At 34.7% G+C, this 19,698-nt stretch overlaps 1 protein-coding gene across 18 annotated transcripts in view; it reads right to left on the reverse strand.

Annotated features, from left to right (window-relative positions):
- TRPS1 (transcriptional repressor GATA binding 1) overlaps positions 1-19,698 on the reverse strand; it is a 248,731-nt gene that overhangs the window by 161,635 nt on the left and 67,398 nt on the right. For all 18 annotated transcript variants that reach the window (XM_023648879.2, XM_023648885.2, XM_070221732.1 and 15 more), the window contains one exon: positions 8,227-8,830. In XM_023648879.2, coding sequence (XP_023504647.1) covers positions 8,227-8,830 — 604 coding nt within the window. The remainder of the gene's footprint in view (positions 1-8,226; positions 8,831-19,698) is intronic.

Consider the following 19,698-nt stretch of genomic DNA (forward strand, 5'->3'; position numbering starts at 1 on the left):
AAAAAAAAAGAAGGCGGCAAGGCTATCTGAGTTGACTGCTTTCACTTAAGACACATGACTCAAAGAAAATGGGTCCTGCTTAAAAACAAATTTCTCTACAAAATAAAAAATGCAGCACATACAATATAAGGTAAGTATATCATACCACATATATGGCTATTTGGCATCTGTTATAGTCCATATACGTGAAAAGAAAGAGCTCTTAAAGATTATCATCTGCTTTTTCCTTAATTATCTGCATTCATCATTAAATGTCAACTTCTAGTTTAACAGTTAACCCTCAATTAAAAATTTCTAGGATATTAGTCTCCAAGTTTATTATTTATGAGCAAATCTATTTTGACTCTTTTAGATGACAGTGACTTGGACACTGAATATCATTTGTTATCTGTCACATATTTTCTTAACTAAATAACTGGAATTATATTATAAGAAATTATCCTAAGAAACGACAAAACAATAAAATAATATGTACAAGGAAGTTCATCAAAGTTTCTTTATAACTAAAAATTGGAAGTCGTCCAAATGTTCATCAATAGGGGATTTGCTAAACATATTATAATACAGCTATTTCATCGTATAACATGGAGGCACTGAAACAAATATTGTGGGTTATATTTATTGATGGGAAAAGATGTCCACAATATATTGTTAAATAAAAAAAGAAGATTATAAAAGAGTAAGGCACATGATCTTATATTTGAACAAAACACACATTTGGATGCATACAAATAATAAGTTAGATGCCAAAATATGAATAGAAAAGTAATGGTGGGTTAGAATTTATCAGTGGTCTTCAGTTTCTTTGCAGTGTTCTGCATTACCTACCTCTTTTTCAATAAACATGTATCACTCACATAATTTTCAAAAAGTGACTTTTTTGTTTTGTCCATAAAACATATAAAAAGCACATGTTTAGATGAAACAAATTATTCTGAAATTATAGAAAGTCATCCAAACATGATTATTAACAAACGTCAAAAGTCAAAGAAGGCCGTGCAAAGATTAAGAGCATGGACTCTGAAGTCAAATTGCCAGTGTCAGAAATGCATCTCTGCCATTACAAGCACTGTGACCTTGGACAAATTAATTAATCTCTCTGCCTCAGTTTCCTCATCAAAATAAAAGGGATAATAATAATAGCTTCAACCTCAAAGGGTTTTGGTGAGGATGAAAGGAATTAATCCAGTAATAAATTAATGGAAAGGCAGTGAACTTTTAATCCTGGAAACTGAAATGCTAAGTTACTTGGCAATCAATTATAAACATCCATCTATTTTAACCAAACACTTTATTTTCTAACGCTTTCACGTGCAATTGTTCTAAAGCAGTTTCGTTAGGTTTTATCTTCCTCATCAAGAATTCAAATTGGACAGCTGTGAGGTACTCTCATGCTGCCCAGTACATGAGTAGCTAAACACAAAAAGTTAACTCTCTGAGAACACACTATTTTATGGCATATCTGTCTACCAAGACTTTTTTTTCATGATTTAATCTAAGTCTTGAGTACCAAATTGCAAACAAAATGTGTAACACTATAAGCAAATGCAATTTAATAAATCACACTGTCATGGATCTTATCACTTTATTCAAACAAAATACTATTTGTTATCAAAAATCTATTTTAAGAATCTTTCTATTGGTATCCAAATTCTCATAAAAGTCTGTCTCATAATCACTACTCATCTTTTTTAAATGTCAGTAAAATTATAAAGTACATTTTGCCTTTTAAGAAATATCTACATATCCTTAGCTTTTTCTGGTTAATTATGATGTTACAGATATGTAAATTTCCAGGGGCTGAAATGGTTCATCCCTTTAATAACTAATATGTGCAAATTAAATCTTCTAAATCGAGAAACTATCTTTTTAAAGAGGCAAGTTATGATGTGTGAGAGCTATTTAATCATTCGGACATGAATAATGATAGCAAACACTCAATTTATCTCATCACAAATGTCCTGTAGTTAAAAAACAAAAGTAAGATTCCTTTTCCTTACTCCTCATCATGAATAACAACATAAAAAAAACACCTTAAGATGAAATATTGTGGAGTTTTTTCCAAAATAAAGTTGCTTTATTCCTGGTTTTGTTTTATCTGTAAATTACAGTTAATTATAAACATCTATAAATAAGAATGTTACTTCGCTGAAATACAAGAAACAGGTTCTTCAAACTTTACTGAATCGATCTGCGTCTCCCTAAACTACCAACACAACCAGCCGCAGCAGCATCCCACTTGCCAAGTCTCCTTGCGTTAACTGGTAGAACATTCTAGTAAACAATGTCCTTTGTCTATAAATACTTAGTCAAAGTTCTCTAACAGAGTCAAAGGGAAGGAGAGTAAAAGAATAGGACAATGGAAACAATATTTACTTTTTTGGTGGGAGCAAAGAACAAAATACACAAAAATCCAAGATAAAAATTTTCCTGGCATTTTACGTAATCAACACTTCTGTTAAAATCATCCATCAGACTTGACTTTGCCAGAAAAATACTAGATTCGCATCAAGGCTGCGTAGCTCATGGCTAACACACTTTTGAATCATTCTGCATCTGTGCTCCTGAAACTTGGGCCACCTTCTGTATACTCTTTACTTCCAACATCTAAGATCGCTCAACAATGGGTTCCTTTTGGGGCCCTGTTATCTCCTGACTCATGCAGTCTGTGAAAAAAGGAAGCCAAGCGAAAGATAGTTATACAGGAAATAATTAACAGATACTGTGCTGAAGGATACCATTTCACAGCGACTGCAAACTTACAGCCCAGTTCACTAAAAGATACATCTGCTTCCCATGCCTTAGAAACCTGGGCCAGCAGAACAACGCCAGACTTCACAAAAAGCCCAGGTTACAAAAAAGAAGAAAAAGACTCTTTTTAAAAAATACTTCAGTCAATGGTGCTGACTTATAAAAAAGAAATAAGAATAACAGAAAATCCCATTGGTCAACTCAATCAAAACAAACTTATATGTATCAAATTGCTTTTAGTTGTGATTTACTGTGAAAAATGGTCAACAATGTAAAAGATGAATTAGCAATACAGGGGAAAAAAAGCTACCTAGATTTTATTTAATAAAAAAATTAAAATGGTCATGTTCACTATTACACAAAACTAAGTCAATGAACACATTGTATTTTTAAAATAAATCAATATATTTGCATTTGTCATACCCTTTTCTAATAGGTGACGACAGAAATGCATTTATACAGGGCAGAAGCACAGAGATGTACAAAGACTGTTTATCTCTGGATATAGTAAATCATTTTTAATATTTTATTCTTAGGCAAATCAAATATCAACAGCTACCTAAAAAGAAACTTTATCAACATGGCCTAAAAACAACTGTTTCATAACCAGCTATTAGGGAGGTATATAATTCCCATTTTTCCTGGTATAGTCTGTTCTCTTTGGTATTTGATATACACGCATGAGTAAAAAATTCAAAAAGGGTGAGGAAAACAGTTATGGACATAAACATTATGCTGTCAATACTACCCATATGGTAATTCAAAGACTGCTTTTATTTCCATTAAACATGAAGCAAAATAACAAATATCAGACTTTTCACTCGAGATCATGTTTAGTTAAAAAAGTTCCTGCCATCTTCTGTCAGTGGTTGTAAAGGCATTCAACACTGTCGCTTGTTTGAACGTCTGTTTGGCTGCCAATGGACTGTCCCCAAAAGAACATTTTTGCATCTCAATAGCCTGTCCGGTATCAACAATCTTTAAACTATAAATTTAACACTGCTGAAGAAAGGGGGAAATAACATCTGCTTTGAACTGTCTTGGTATCACATTTACAAGTCGAACAAATAAGCATACTACTTTGCGCTTATCTAGAACCCTGAATCAGACGATCTGAAACGGCCTGACAAACGTTAATTAACTAAGCGGCACAGCACTCCTGTGAGGACGGCAGGCATTCTGATCCTCTCTGAGAGAGAGATGAACGGAGATCCTGGAAGGCCCTTCCTTTTGACAGTCAGTGGTTCAACTTGGAACACACTCCCAGAACTTGGAACTCAACTCCCACGGCCCATGGCTGAACATCTCTGCCAAACTAAGCGGTGCAAAATGTACATGTTAAAACAGACAAACTTCCCTAAACAAATTTACACTGGAAACTAAAACCAGTCTCAAAGAGATTTATTTTTCCCCTAGATGCACGAAGAAAGTGGGCTTCTAACGATGGCGTTTGAACCTATGGAAGAATTAGAACTTATGCGTTATCCGTGACATTCTGTTCTCACAAATGACATGGAGAAGTTTACCTGAATGTTGATTTGCCATAAACGCCCGCTACAGATTCACCAACTAAACCTGCTTATATTTCTGCATTTCGTTAAATGAAAAATGCATTTGATATTGGCAAAGTCATTGTGAAATTTAATGACAGACGTTTCGATCCTACTAATGTGATATCAGTTAAAAGACAAAGTTTGCTATGCTATAAAATCTGATCTAAAAAGTCAATTACAAGGATGAAATCCAGAATTTCTTATCTAGGAAGCAATAAGACTCATACAGTTGCATCTGCATAAGAGTCTATCTACAAAATAAATACCTTCAGGTAAATATACATTGTAGAAGTCGGTCAGAAAAGGGTACACCGTGACTGTGCTGAATTCACACTACAATACACTGTTTAGTTAAAAACATCTATTTGAATAGAGAAAGAAACAACTATTTGAATATATAAAACCAATTAACTTTTGCTTTTAGCACAGCACAGGCAATGTGAAATATGCTAACATCTCCACAGAGCCAAATTTTAAGTTTAAACGAAAACATGGCATTTTCAAAACATTTTCAGGGGCTTATTCATGTTTTATAAGATCTAGTCTAAAAGTTTTAAAAGAGTAACAAAGTTTCATATAAACTTGAACTATTTCTAGCAGAGTTTAAAGGCTTTAATATTTCTTCCTACTCATAGAAGGAAAAACCCACCGATTTTATAGAAATATTGTGTAGGTAACACAAAACAAAAATCTAATTTTCATAAAGCAATTTACAAGATAAAGCTTATGTTAATGTGCCCCTTGCCATACTCAAAGCACAATGGTCAACAAAGGTCACATACACAATTTAAAATTTTTTATAACAAGATCAATTCCATACCAGTATCAAGGGAAAAATATAAAGACATTCAGTAAATGAAAATATACATAAATGATCTGTTATTGAACACAAAACTAAAAGCCAAACCCTGACCTATGCAAAACAAAAAAAAAAAGAAATGAAGAAAACTAAGGAAGAGAATATTTTGAAATTTTAGCTCTTCTCTGTGATTCTTATATTTCCTTCCTCACTTTGAGTACAGCAAAATTTCATAACTAAAACCACTTAAAAACATTATCAGGAAGATCAATATTCTGAAAGCGACATGATAATTACGTGCTTTGTGACATGACCCTAACTCCATTCAGCCTACTCTTTAAAAATGTTTCCATTATTTACCAGTATAGTATTGAACTGTTTCAAATTAACATTTTCTGCTAGACAAATTTTCCATACTTAGTTCTGTACAGTAGACAAAGCTGATACTCAAGTTTTTATTTTTAGTATTAGAAACTATACATATAAATGTATTTACAAATATATTTGCTTTATTAATGCTATATTGTGTGTACTATGTAATAAAAAAAATCACTTTTAAAACTTATTTTCTATTTTTTAAATGGCTAATTCTAAATAAACATGCCAAACGACAAGGTAATTTCAAGTTCCACTCTACTATTTAAACTCAAATAGGATTACATCCTGTAGGTATATATTTACAGACAACTGTATTTTCATTCAAAACATGTAAATTGCATTTGCATTCTATTTTATATTTACAAATCTTTACAGGACACCTTGACTACCAACTAGACCTCTACAACTAATGCTGTGTTTTCCCTTCCTGATGGCAGAGGGTTGAAGTGAGAAGCGTGTATTTGCTCTGACAACTCAGCAATACCAATTTCTACCACCAAAGTAGCATTCTTGACAAATTTACAATCAGAATGGGCTCTGCTTAATTCTCTTAGATGTCTTCAAAAGCTGATCAGGTGTCTTAAAAAGACATGCGTACATGAAAAATTTTTAATTCAGTTAATACACTAAATATTTCACAATAAGTTAGTTACACTTCCTATTCCAAATATCCAGTAAAACTGGTGATTTCCAACAGCATGATTCAAATACAATGAAAATGTAAATTTTTTAAAGATTCAAATTTTACTAAAATCACAGAAGACCCAAGACTCTTTAATATAGGTATATATTTAGTTATTTATCTTATAGACGTAGATTTTTTTTAATTTTGTAAGCTCTCAAAATTCAGTAGAGGATAGTCTTTCAGGATCACAAATGCCATGGTTAGGAATTTGACTGTTCATTTGTAGAACACGGTTAAGCGGTCCCCGGCTGAAGATTTCCTACCTCAGCAGCTAACGTGGAGGAACTGAAAAGACAGTTGAAATGATGAAACAGAAACTTGAAGTCAGGGAATTAAGGAAGTGGAGGAATTGAGAAAAACAATGTTTTAGAAAAATATTATCCCAGCCTGCTCAAAAAATATAACTATCATGCCCAGGTTTTAGACTTCACTGTGTAATAAATTATTTATCATTCCAAATTCTTAGTGTATACAAATGGTGGCAGAAAAGGTAATTTTCCAGAAAGTCTAAAAGAGAAAAAACAATCTGATATTGAATGAAAATTTTAAGTGGGACAAAAGGGTGGGGAACTCTAGTGAAACAGATGTGAGGCACCCAATTATACTACACTCTCCAGATGCAATATGAAATTTAACAAACCTGGGACATGTCATTCCTGCTTATAACCAGAAAATATTAGAGCCACTTGAGACCAGAGGAGTCCTGATGTGCTAAGAAAATAATGAGCATTTACGATGATAAGAATGCAGCTCCTTATATATTTATCTAAAAGAAGCTCCCTGAATTGAACAGCCTCTTGAAGGGTACTTTCCAAAGTTACTGATAATAAACTTGCTCCTTCCCTATGGGAAGGATTCTTGGTTTCTCAGACCACAGGGGGCATCACCTCTTCTGCATTCAAGCCCTTCCCTTCGCTCAGGGGCACAACTGCAGATGGAAAGGTAACAGCTTTTATAATTAAGTGTGCCCCTCTAAGGGGTGTTTCTCAACTCCACTAGAGAATACCTGATAAGCACAGATAGGCTTCAAAGAAACTGCAGGAAAGGAGAGCAGAGGAGCCAAGCCGACTTTGGAAAGAGCAATTTTTCTCCCGAGAATACATCCAGAGAGACCTCAGGGGTCTCTGACCACCAGGTCACAGCCTTGGGCTGGCCGAACTCTATTTCCTAACTGGCTCTTCTGTAAAGGTTAGCTGGTTTCAGATCCTACCTTCTAGGGACGGACAAAGCTTTAAAATCATCCAGAAAGCTCAAAACTTTCTCAGAGACAAGGTGAAATGTTGAAGCAGTGGTGCCTTAGGCAAATAGCAACCATCACTTACTGGGAGCTCAGGAATTTTCAAAATCTAAAATACTTCTACATAGCATGAAGAGAGCCATCGAGGATCTTATCTTACTCAGAGGTTTGGTTTGGTTTTTCTACTTGGGACTATGTCTTTCTCCATAAAAGAGCAGAAAATGTAAAATGCATGGTTCTCTTTGAATGCTTTTCACACCATTCCCACTTAGGTCTAACTTCATTTTTCCCCTCTTCTTGGCAACTAAACAACAAGCACTGTCATTTGTACATAATTATATTGTGAGTTTTAAAAAACACTACCTTTCTGTATTAACATCTCACCAAAGGCTTTGCCTTCTTAGTGACTTAAATCTCTGCTAATTTCCTTATTAACCATATACTGTGTCACACCACCTTAAAATTTAAAAGTCATTTAGTTATTTGAATGTAACAGAGGGTGCATCCTTGTAAGATGCTGAACTTCCCTTCTCCAAATGTGGCCTCGTTGTTTGGCACAATTACCAGGAACGATTAACCACCACTCAAGAGCTAAGAGCAATGACAAACAAGTGACTGCCAACTACTGCATCAAGTGTGTGGACCGCACACACAAACACACATGAGGCTCCTTTCCACCACTTTGGCCTTATAAATATAAATCTCCAGACTGACAGAGATCGTTCGGTGTCACTTGGTAAGACATGAACTAAATGAAGAGAATATGTGTTCCCCTCTTTTCCCTTCAAGATAGAGAAATTATTTAAAAATTAAACCTTCCTACCCGTAACAGAGACTGCGATTCATCCTTAGACTTGTTTTCTCCCGATGCAGGATACTGCTGGGTGAGGGCCCCGGACTTCTCTCCGCCAGCTGGCACCCCCTGCAGGAATCCCTTGGTCTCCACAGCCAAGCCATAAATAGGTCGTGCCAGATGGGCAGCTTCTACATTGGGGCTATCCCTCAGGGTCTTTGTCTGCTCTTGGGTGCCGGACACAGGCGTCAGAAGCCCCAAGCTTGCTTGAGTATATGATGGACTGCCCCGTAGGATGTCTGCCCCTCTCCAAGTCATGTTGCGAAGGTCATCACTTGAACTTTCAGTCCAAACTTTTTCTTTTAGCCCGTCCTTATCTTCTAGCTTCTCCCTCTTCACCACACTCTCGGAAACTGGCTCTCCCAATTTAGAGTCTGGATTGAGCAGACTGTAGACCTTGAGGTCAATTTTGGGCTCCTCCTTGATGGTGGACATGGCCTGACCGTCCTCTTCGCCATTGGCTGTAGTGATGTCCTGTTCCTGGCAGTGAACAGTGTTGAAGTGCTCCAGTAGTGACTGAGTATCGGCAGCTGTAAAACTGCATTGACGGCATTTGTAGCAGCTGTGTGCTCTCCTGGGGAAGAAGAAAACAGTCAATGGAAATCTAGCATTCTGAAGGGCTTTTTAAAAGAATACTCTTTAAGCACCTGAATTTTATCTCATGTAATGTAACAGGTAGAATGAAATACAATATTCTTAACATCCAGAAACTGGAATGTAATTAACTAGAATTTTAAGTTCTATATAAAGAATGTGATGTTCTCTTTTGTTATATTAGTAAAAACAAGTACGTAGACACACACACACACACACACACTTATGTGCATACACTCCAGAGGATTCACTGGTTGGTTTGCTTATTATTGAAAGACCTACTCTGCTCATTTTACCATGACTGGATAATCATCAATTCTATATTATTTAAGAAGATATTCATATATTTTTTACATCTAATTCCATCAATGGACTTTTCATTTTCTGTTTATTTAAAATTTTTTTTACTACAAATATATATACATTTCTAGTGTTGAAGTGCTTTACACAGCTTTTACATATATTAAAATAAATACTAGCTGATTGCAACGTTCTTTTCCATCAAAATTTAAATCTATTGAGTCAATGAAATACAGTGGGCTGATTTACAGAATCTAGTAAATAAGATGTATTAGAAACTCAAGATCTTTTAAAACAAATTCTATCTATCTGTAAGGACTTATGAACGTTCAACAAATTGAGTGTCTGTTGGGTGTCAAGCAGTGTGATAGGTACTATACAAATATATTCATTAAAAGAGTGTGTGTGAATGTGTTTATGCGCGTGTGTATTCTTTTTAAAATACATAAAACAAGGAGATTTTATTGTTGAATTTCATAGCATCTTCTGAAAGACAGAACAGTAACTGTTAAATTAGGACAAATGTTTGATTAACAAAGAAGAACAGGGGCACTGTATCCTAAAAGGCATACCGGAAAGGTACACAAATGACTTGGAATAAGGCATACTTTCTTTAACTATAAAAACCTTGTACGGCTCTCTCAATAAATACCATGTGAAACACTTGCTATGCCACTGATATAATGTGTTATGAGTTACCAGCTTAAAGTAAAATAGCAAAATAAGTTTTGAGAGCTATTACTTAAAGCTATGGCAAAATAGGTACTCAGATATATAATTGTAGATAACCATCACAATATTACTGTGCCAGACACTGGGTACACATTGGTGAATAAAAGACACGTAGTCCTTGTCCACCTGGTGTTTAGAGTCTAGTCAGGAACAAGCTTCACATCAGACTATAAATAACTACGTAAGAACAAAGAGTGATGTGTGCTAAGAATGAAATGGACAGGATGGTAATGAGTAGAAAGCCTGCTTAAGGTAGTAAGGAAGGTCTTTCGGAGGGAGATATATAAAACCAAAGGATGAAAAGGAGCTATCTTTTTTTTTTTAAGATTGGCACCTGAGCTAACAACTGTTGCCAATCTTTTTTTTTCTTTCTGCTTTTTCTCCCCAAATCCCCCCAGTATATAGTTGTATATATTTTTGTAGTTGTGGGTCCTTTTAGTTGTGCCATGTGGGACGCCACCTCAATGTAGCCTGATGAGTAGCGCCATGTCCACACCCAGGATCCGAACCAGCGAAACCCTGGGCCGCCGTAGCGGAGCGTGCAAACTTAACCACTCGGCCATGGGGTCGGCCCCCAGGAGCTATCCTTGTTGGAAGAGGAGGAAAGGAAAGGAAGTATATTCTGTAAGTCTGAGATGGTGAAAAGAGGCCATTGCTGCTTTAGAGGAATAAATAAGAGGAAGGATATCAATCAACAAGCTGGAGGGCTCATGTAGAGCTTTATACACCACGCTAAGGAGGTGGATATCTTCAAAGGTTAAGGTAAGCAACTGAAAGGTGATAAGCAGAGCTTATAAGTCAAATGTATGTTTTAATCACTTTCAGTTGTAATAGTTTCTGTATTCAATAACTTCATTCCCTTATGACACCAGTCTGATGGCTGAAAATCCAAAGTAACACTACTATTTTATGGAAGGAAAATTCAAAGGAATTAAGACATGTAACAAAATCTGTCAATATTTGTTGAGAGTACTTGATGTGGTACACAATTATTTTACCATTAAGAGCTTACATCTGGTTGAATAAATGTGGATATTTAACTTTTACTTTTCACAGAAGATTGTTTTCAACCTTTTCTCTTATTTTTATTTATTTTTTAAGTAGTAAAGATAAAACAAAAGTAATATAATAAATAATAAATAATTTGATAACGAATTGACCATAAAAATATGATACTAAAATGAATTTTCTCAAGTGAAAAAAAAACTAACCTTTAAGCAGAGAATGTCCATGACCAAAAATAAGAATCTTGCCACTAAAGTCAAGGCCAAAAAACCCCAAAACAGGATTAAGATCACCAAGGACAATAGATAAGACTTAAAATCTAGGACCTAGAACCTCTGGGAACCTCATCCAAAGCAGCTTTTTACCAAAACTACATTAAAGTATGATCCAACGGGAGATAAACTCCTAAACTCAAAATTGCACCAAAAAACTGTTACGCTTACAAAGCTCGAGCATGCAAAAATGGATTTATCAGGATGGTTACAGTTCAAACCATACCTAGGAAATACCCTAGGGAAGACATATTGCATAATCTATTGAGTCATGAAAATTAAAAATAAACTAACAAACTTCAGGAAGCACATTCGCAAGTTCTGATTGACCTTCACCCCAAGACAATTCTAATTTGCTCACTGCCCACTGTGGCAGCAACTTTAGTTTCACTGAGCTGGTGGGATCTCTGCTTGAAATCCGTGATGGGCTCCTTGCCTGTAAATTAACACTATCAATTGCCACTGCTACTTCTACCAAAATTGGTGGCTCCAGTACAAAAGCCCCAAAGAATTACGGTACTGTTATTTCAAGAAAGAAAGATGATTAACATACAAGAGAGGAAATAGAAGATTCTAGAGCACCACACAACAAAATTATTTTCAAACAGCAAACTAGCAGTTCTTATTGGAGAATCAATTTAGTTCATTTAAGGGTGTAGACTCCAGAAGCAGAATGCCTGAGTTTCAATCTTGGCTCTCTTATTTTAGTATATATGTGACTTTGGATAACTTACTGAATCTGCCTCAATTTTCTGATCTGCAAAATGAAAATAACAGTGCCACCTGATAGTGTTCTTGTGCATATTAAGTAAATAACACTCGCAGTAAGTAAGTAAGCAAGGGCTAACCAGTATAAATCACAAAAGTAAATAAAGTCCCTTTCTTCTGTTTGAATCTGCATCCTGTACTCTTTGAGCAAAGGAGTTTAAACTGACAAACTGGTATTTTGATACCATTTTTTTTCATTATCCCATGTACCTTAAACATGACATATATCAATCTTAAAACCAAGTTTATTTTCCTAGAAGATCCTTTGCTTTAAGACATTGCCAGGTAAAATATATTCTATGTCTTTTCTGCCTGACCTAGTGGCATTCAATGGTCTGAAAGATTGAGCAGTCCAGCAGTTTACTGCTTAATTGTCAAGCTTTACTCTCTTTTCATTAATAGTAGCGTACCCAGAATCTTAAGATTCTGAAAAACAAAGATAGGAAGGGCATTACCTGTGTTTTATGAAAGTCTTGGGAGGTGGGGATGCCTTGTGAGGTGTCTTAGAGCCATAATATATCTAAGTAATTAAGATTTTGTGCCTTTGATATCTACTTATTCCACAATCTAGAAAGGTCCTGAGCCAGCTCATCCCTTCATTAAAAGAAAAATGAACACATCCAATCCTTACCCATTATTCAACTGGTACTTCCTCCTAAAGATACAAGGACCTGGGCCCCTGCCCAGACAATAAATTCATCACCAAGTACCACAGTCTGAGACAACATGTCTGGGACTTCCAGGTTTTCTAGTTTCAAGTTCCTGTTCCAATGGACAACTCCCTAACTCCTTACAGGTCTCAGCAAGAACTGCTCTGATCTGCCCCACAGAACAGCTCTGGATCTCACGGACCTAGGCAAAACCTCCCCTGACATCGATGCTGGAGAACCAGCTGAATGCAGAGAATGGTGGGGACAGGTGTAAAGCGAAAAGAAGACAGATATTACAGAAGTAAGTTTTCAGTGAGAACCAGGTTTACGTTGAAAAGGAAAATACATTTTAACGGGAAGCATATTAAAATAAGGTTGTGATAACAAGCTCATCTCACACACCTTTTCTTTTGAAGAGTTCAAAGCATTCACTCATATATGATCTCACTTTCCACTGAAGCATAAAGCCCATTTTACAGATAATAAAATGGAGGAATCATGACTTGTCCACTTAGTCTATATCAAGTCAAGAATAGAGGTTTCTACCTCCCAGAGCAATGTTCTATTTTTCTAGCCTTCCCGCCTAAATTTTTAACTTCATACAAAAATTAATGAAATTACTGATAATACGGAAAATGAAAATACAAGGGGATAGAAAAGGTCTTTTAAATGACAGAAAAGAGACTGACTACAGTGATGGTTTGCAAAACAGGTTGTGCGCAGTGCTACAACAGAAGGCGTTTCTTAGCAATAAAGATTCCAAGGCCTCTCCCTGGCCCTACTAAATCAGAATCTCCTGGGCATAACCTCAGAATCTGAATTTTTAACAAGGTCCTCAGGCGACACCAATGCAGAGACCAGTATCGACAAACTACGTTAGTAAATAGACCATGGTTCTAACAACTTAATGAACACACTTGTAGACATCCTCCACCCACCATGACTTTAATAAAACACAGGTAATGCCCTATCGTTGTTGAATAGAATCTTAAGATTCTGGGTACATTACTATTCATGAAAACAGAGTAAAGCTTGACAATTAAGCAGTAAACTGCTCAACTGAGGAATCTTTCAGGCCATTGAACGCCACTAGGTGAAGAGCGAAGGCCATTTGCTACATAGTACTCTAGTGACCTGAAAGATTTCTTTCTCCCTGTAATACCAGTCTTAAATAAATGACAGAAAATACATAAAAAAGACAACATCATTCTACTTTCAAAACTTGGAGAAATACAAGCTTTTCAATCATCTATAATAACATCTAGAGCAGTGCTTCTCATACTATAACACGCATAGGAATCACCTGGGAATCTTGCTAAAATTCAGATTCTGATTCTGGAAGTCTGGGGTGGGACACAATGTTCTCAATTTCTTACAAAGTTCCAGATACCGCTGTTTGTCTCCAGACCACACCTTAACTAGCAAGAATCATGAAGCCAGGGTCAAAAATAACTTCAAGATAGGCATTAGCTTGGAATGAGCTCTCAGCATATACACTGAGCCCGGATAAAACCTTCCCAAATGAATTCTCCATAATGAGCAATATCATTTTCTCTATTAAAGCACACACAATATTACCCACCTCTGGGAATCAACACTAACAGCTTTATAAGTTAAAACCACAAACATGACATTGTCAAGCATAATCCCAAAACAGTAATTCATCTTTTTTATTTCACTGTTTGGAGACCATCTTTCAATATTCTTTAGTGCTAAGCCATTTATATATATTATCTCACAACAGACACACGAAGTACATACTTCCACCACCACTTCACAGAATAAGAACCTGAAGCACAGACAAGTCAACTGACATAAAATAATATGGAGGGCACAATGAGAGTATTTTAGCTCTTGTCTATGTTGACTCTTTCATGTATGCTGTTTGGTAGCTGATGCAATGTTACTACCTTGTTCAAGAATTAGTTCCTGAAAGACTGTGGCATATTGTCTCACATGCGTCATTCTCTCAATGATAACTGAGATCTTCAACATAACACCATGTCCCCAGAGGACAAAAATAGGTTATTTTGATCTCTAGCATAAGAAACATTACCCAAGGATGAAGTTTAGTCATTGTGAAACTACATTAGTCTGGACTTTCCTCTAACCTATTACGTGCATTTCATTTTATCAGCATTAACATGAAAACTCCAAAGAAGTTTAGGGAACTCTCCCTTCATTTCTCAAGATTCTCTTCTCATCCTTAAAGACTTCCCAAATGACTCAACCCATGAGTAAACCTAGCATCCTCTGAGCTACTTTGAAACTTTGTCTTCCTCTGAGGAGTTTTTCCACATTGCCTTTTATTAAAATCTTGTATGTGTCTTACTCTACAGTTAGATTGCAATTGCCTGAAGATCAAAACCAAAGCTCACACACCTCTGTATCCCCATATTCCTACTCAGAACGTCCAGTCAGTGAATATCTGCTTAACAACCCAAGGAATGAACCACCACAGCTCTGGGGATGTTCCAGATGCTGGATTTAATATGTAGAGTCATAAAGCAGCAGAGAAATATTAAGAAATACACAGATATTTTGCAGATGGTATATGTTCAGTGGTCCTCTGAATAAACTCTTCATTATTTAAAAATTCCTAGAATTTCTGGCTACATTAAGCCAAACTAATTTAAAAGATGCTACATGGGGCTAGTCCCATGGCACAGCGGTTAAGTCCAGTGCACTCTGCTTCAGCAGCCCAGGTTCACCGGTTCAGATCCCAGGCACAGACCTACACTGCTCATCAAGCCATGCTGTGGTGGTGACCCTCATACAACGTAGAGGAAGACTGGCACATAGGTTAGCTCAGGGACAATCTTCCTCAAGCAAAAAAAGAGGAAGATTAGCAACAGATCTTGGCTCAGAATGAATCTATCTCATTAAAAAAAAGAAAAAGACACTACAAATATATGCTTTGCATTAATTTAAATTCTATACTCCTGCCAAGTGGATAGCAAGCATTTTCCTTATGCTACCTGAGCAAAAAAGATGGCATTTTGTAGGTCTCCCTAGCATGAGGTTGCCAGATAAAACACAGGATGCCCAGTTAGATTTGAATTTCAGGTAATAGATAAATAATGTTTTAGTGTAAGTATATCCCATACAATACTTGGGATATACTTATATAAAATCTCAGTACAGTCCATTTAATATTTCAGACAATGAAGACATAAATCCAAGAAAGTTGGACAAAAGAGCTAAATCATCCTTTGCTTCCAGAGAAAAGCACATTGAGCTGCCTAAAAAGGCCAAATTCTACTTAAAGTGACTTAAAATTTCTGTGAGAAAAGATATTTGATTTCTTACCCTACTTCATAGAATTTTCATGTGCTATAAAAAAGCATTTATTTCAGATCCATCCATATTTCAATGCACAGTTGTCTTTTATCCTTTAAGGAAGATTTCATTCATTAGTAGAGATTAAAAATTATCTTCATAATTCATAAAAGGCTGTTTTCTAAATTGTAGGAAAAAATCAGCTAAAAGATGTTACTCTTTTACTCTATTCTGATATTTCCCTTTTCATAATGAACCAGCTCACAGTATATGTGAAGTCAGCTCTGAGTGACACTGTTTTTCTTCTTTAAATGTTAACTTCTATCACTTAAAAAGCTGTCCTTTACCGAATAACTGTATTTCACTTTCAATAGTTTAACCACTGTTTTTCTCCTTAAATGACTAAAAAGAAAACAAGTAAATGAATAAATCATAATTATACTGGTAATTATGATTCTATATTTGGTAATTATAGAATAAAACACCCACAGATAAATTGTTGCACAAAAGGAGAAAATGAAGGTGATTTAATTTAAACATAGTTAAGTAGATCTGACATCTAATAAAGTTAGCCATTTTTGTAATATATACTTTGTTTTATAAAGGTCTACACATGTGCCACTCGAGATTACTGAAGTAATCTCATTGTAGAATGATGTAGAATGATGGAATGAAAACCAAGTGAAAAGAGTATGTGAGGGACAGAGACAGAAAAGGAATTATAGGTGGATAACCAGATCAAGCAACTTTTAGAAGTTGGACACATAATATTCGGCCTTAGTTAAGTGCAGAGGAACATTCTATAAAATATAACCTAAGAAAAACTGAAATTCTGAATGAATAAAATTCCATCTAGTAGACTCATCTTGCATTTTTAAGCAGAACTAATCTGATTAGTATTTACTCATTTAGAGTAACTCGTTTTTTTAGGCGAGTGTGGGGTGATTTCATCTTCAAGAGGGAGAAGAAAATAAAACTAATGCCATATTTGAAAAATGTCAACTTACAGTTCACTTGCAAAAAGAAGATACCCTCTACCAAATGTTCAAAATAGAAAGATAAGTCTTCCCATAAAATGGAAAGTAAATAAGAAATGGGAAATAATTTATATAAACTAATATGAAATGGAAATCGTGGCTAAAATGTATTTGATTTGAAGACTTGATAACTGTTCTTGTACAGTCTTTAGGACCATTAAACCTGAAATTTCTAATAAACAATGCATACAAATAAAAGTAGTGCAATTGTGGGTTATTTTCTTGATGGACTATAACATCCTGGGTAACTTTCTGTCTCACAAGGGGAATTTTCAACTTGAACTATTATGTCCATTTCAGGGTTTTACAGGCAACTGATTTATTAGGTATTGTTTAAAAGAACATGACACATAACATACACAAATCTAAATGTAACCATCATGGCCCTCACCCTTTTAGAAACTCTGTACTAATGCACTGTGTACTTGGCTTTTTCAGGTGTGTTGATAATTAAGTGCTTATCATAAAATCTATTCTTCAGAATTAGCAGAGCACACAGTCCACGTTCTTTCCCAGAGCTCTTTTAAGATAGAAATTGAGCAGTACTACATTAATTTGACCAGCTACTATATCCAATGTTATTTCCTGCAGCCTGAGTTATATATTTTATGTTTAAAAGATTCAAACAGTTTAAAAATTTTAAAATGCATTCATAAATCTCCAAACAGATGCTTGTAATCACATACAAGATCAAAAAATATGTACATTTTCCACATTATAGACAAGTAGGTAGACAATGAACATACTACTGATTTTTAAGTAGTTCTTTAATAATAAGGGAGATTGAGAATGTATTTAAATATTCATTGGACATACATATTGATGAGAATTGCTGCCTCATTTTTATTTTAAAATTTTATCATGTAATGTCAATTACACACACCCTATATATATATAGATATGTATTCATATCTACATTTACCAAAAAAAACCTAGTACATAATCAAAGAATCATAGAATATGACTATATATAAATATATATATGCTCTCTATAAAAAAGCATATATATGGAGATACAATATTTATGGTACAGTTCAATATATATATGAATATATATGGTATATTTATGAATATATGTATATGGTATTCTTTTGCTAGTTTTTGAAATTATATAAAATGCTATCTGGCTGCAAATAATCTCTCCAATTTATTTTTATTTAGCCAAAATTATGCTTATAAGATTCTCACATGCTGTATTCAACTGTCATTTATTCAAATTCACTACAGTATAATATTCCATGGTATGAAAAATCTACAAATTATTTAACTAATCTCTTATGGATGGTTGGGGGTGTTTTTCCTGTTTGTCTTTGTTTTTGATTTTTGTTTTGGTTGTTTTTCTCTTTCAAAAAATACTACTATGAACATTTTTGCATGTTTCCTAGTGCACCCACACAAGAAGTTTTCTTCTGAAGAGTGAAATTATGCAGTCATTAGGAATAAACATCTGATGTTGCCAGAATTTGTCAAATTCACTTAGAAAGTCATATGTACCAACTACTTTTATCCCTTATATTTTTTGTCTTAACATCTACACTTTTTCTGAAATTAACAAAGTGACTTCGTTTTTTCTTTGTTTAGTATTTGCCATGTGTAACTTTCATCTATCTTTATCTTTTTGTTATCAAGGTCTAACTTAATTACACTGAGTCAAAGGATAAGTTCTGTATGATACCATTTTTCTGAAATCTGATTTCTTTTTTGGCTTAATCTAACATGTAACATTTTATAAGTGTTTTATATCTGCTTGAAAAGTATGTGCATTCTCTAATTGTTGGATATAGAATTTATATATTTTTTACTAAATCAAGTTGGTTAATTTGCTGTTCAAATATTTTATATTGTGGAAACTTTTTCTGCTCAACCTTAAATAAGACAGGTTTCTTAAAATTTACCACTGTGATTGTGTTTTGCCATATTGTTCCTATAGTTCTCTATCAATTTTTGCTTTACGTATATATTTATTTTTATTTATATTTTTTTTTGCAATTTGCTACTTTAATGACATTGGGTAAACCATGACACATACACATATACACCTGTACATGTCTACAAATTAGTTTAAATGGTTACAGAATACTGAACAGATAATTTTATTTATTTGAGTTGAGGGATAATTGACATACACCATTATATTAGTTTCAGGTATACAACATAATGATTCCATATTTGCATATACTGTGAAATGATCACCACAATATGTCTAGTTACCCTGTCACCACACAAAGTAACAAAATATTCAATACAATATTATTGACTATAGTCACCATGCGGTACCTTACGTTCCATGACTTATTTATTTTATGACTGGAAGTTTGTACCTCTTGACTCCCTTCGCGCGTTTCGCCCACCCGCTAACTTCCCTCTCCTCTGGTAATCACCAATCTGTTCTCTGTATCTATGAGTTTGGATTTGATTGGTTTGTTCATTTGTTTTGTTTTTTAGATTCCACATATAAGTGATATCACACATTATTTGCCTTTCTCTGACTTATTTCACTTGGGATGATACCCTCAAGTTCCACCAAGGTTGTTATAGTCAATATACTTAGAATTGTCATATCTTCCTGACGAACTGAACCTCTTATTACATAATGAGTTTTCCGCCATATGCTTTTTGTCCTTAGTCTAAGTTGTATGAGATTAATAAAGCTACCTCAATTTTCCTTTGGTTTATATTTGCTTTTATAATTCAATCTATTTTTTTCTTTCAAACTCTCCTTAGCCTTGTGTTTTGAATATGTATCCTATAAAAGGTTTATAGTTCAATTTTCTTTTTTTAATATGTCTAATAATATCTCTTAAG

The sequence above is a fragment of the Equus caballus genome, chromosome 9, assembly GCF_041296265.1.
Source record: "Equus caballus isolate H_3958 breed thoroughbred chromosome 9, TB-T2T, whole genome shotgun sequence".
Lineage (NCBI taxonomy): Eukaryota > Metazoa > Chordata > Mammalia > Perissodactyla > Equidae > Equus > Equus caballus.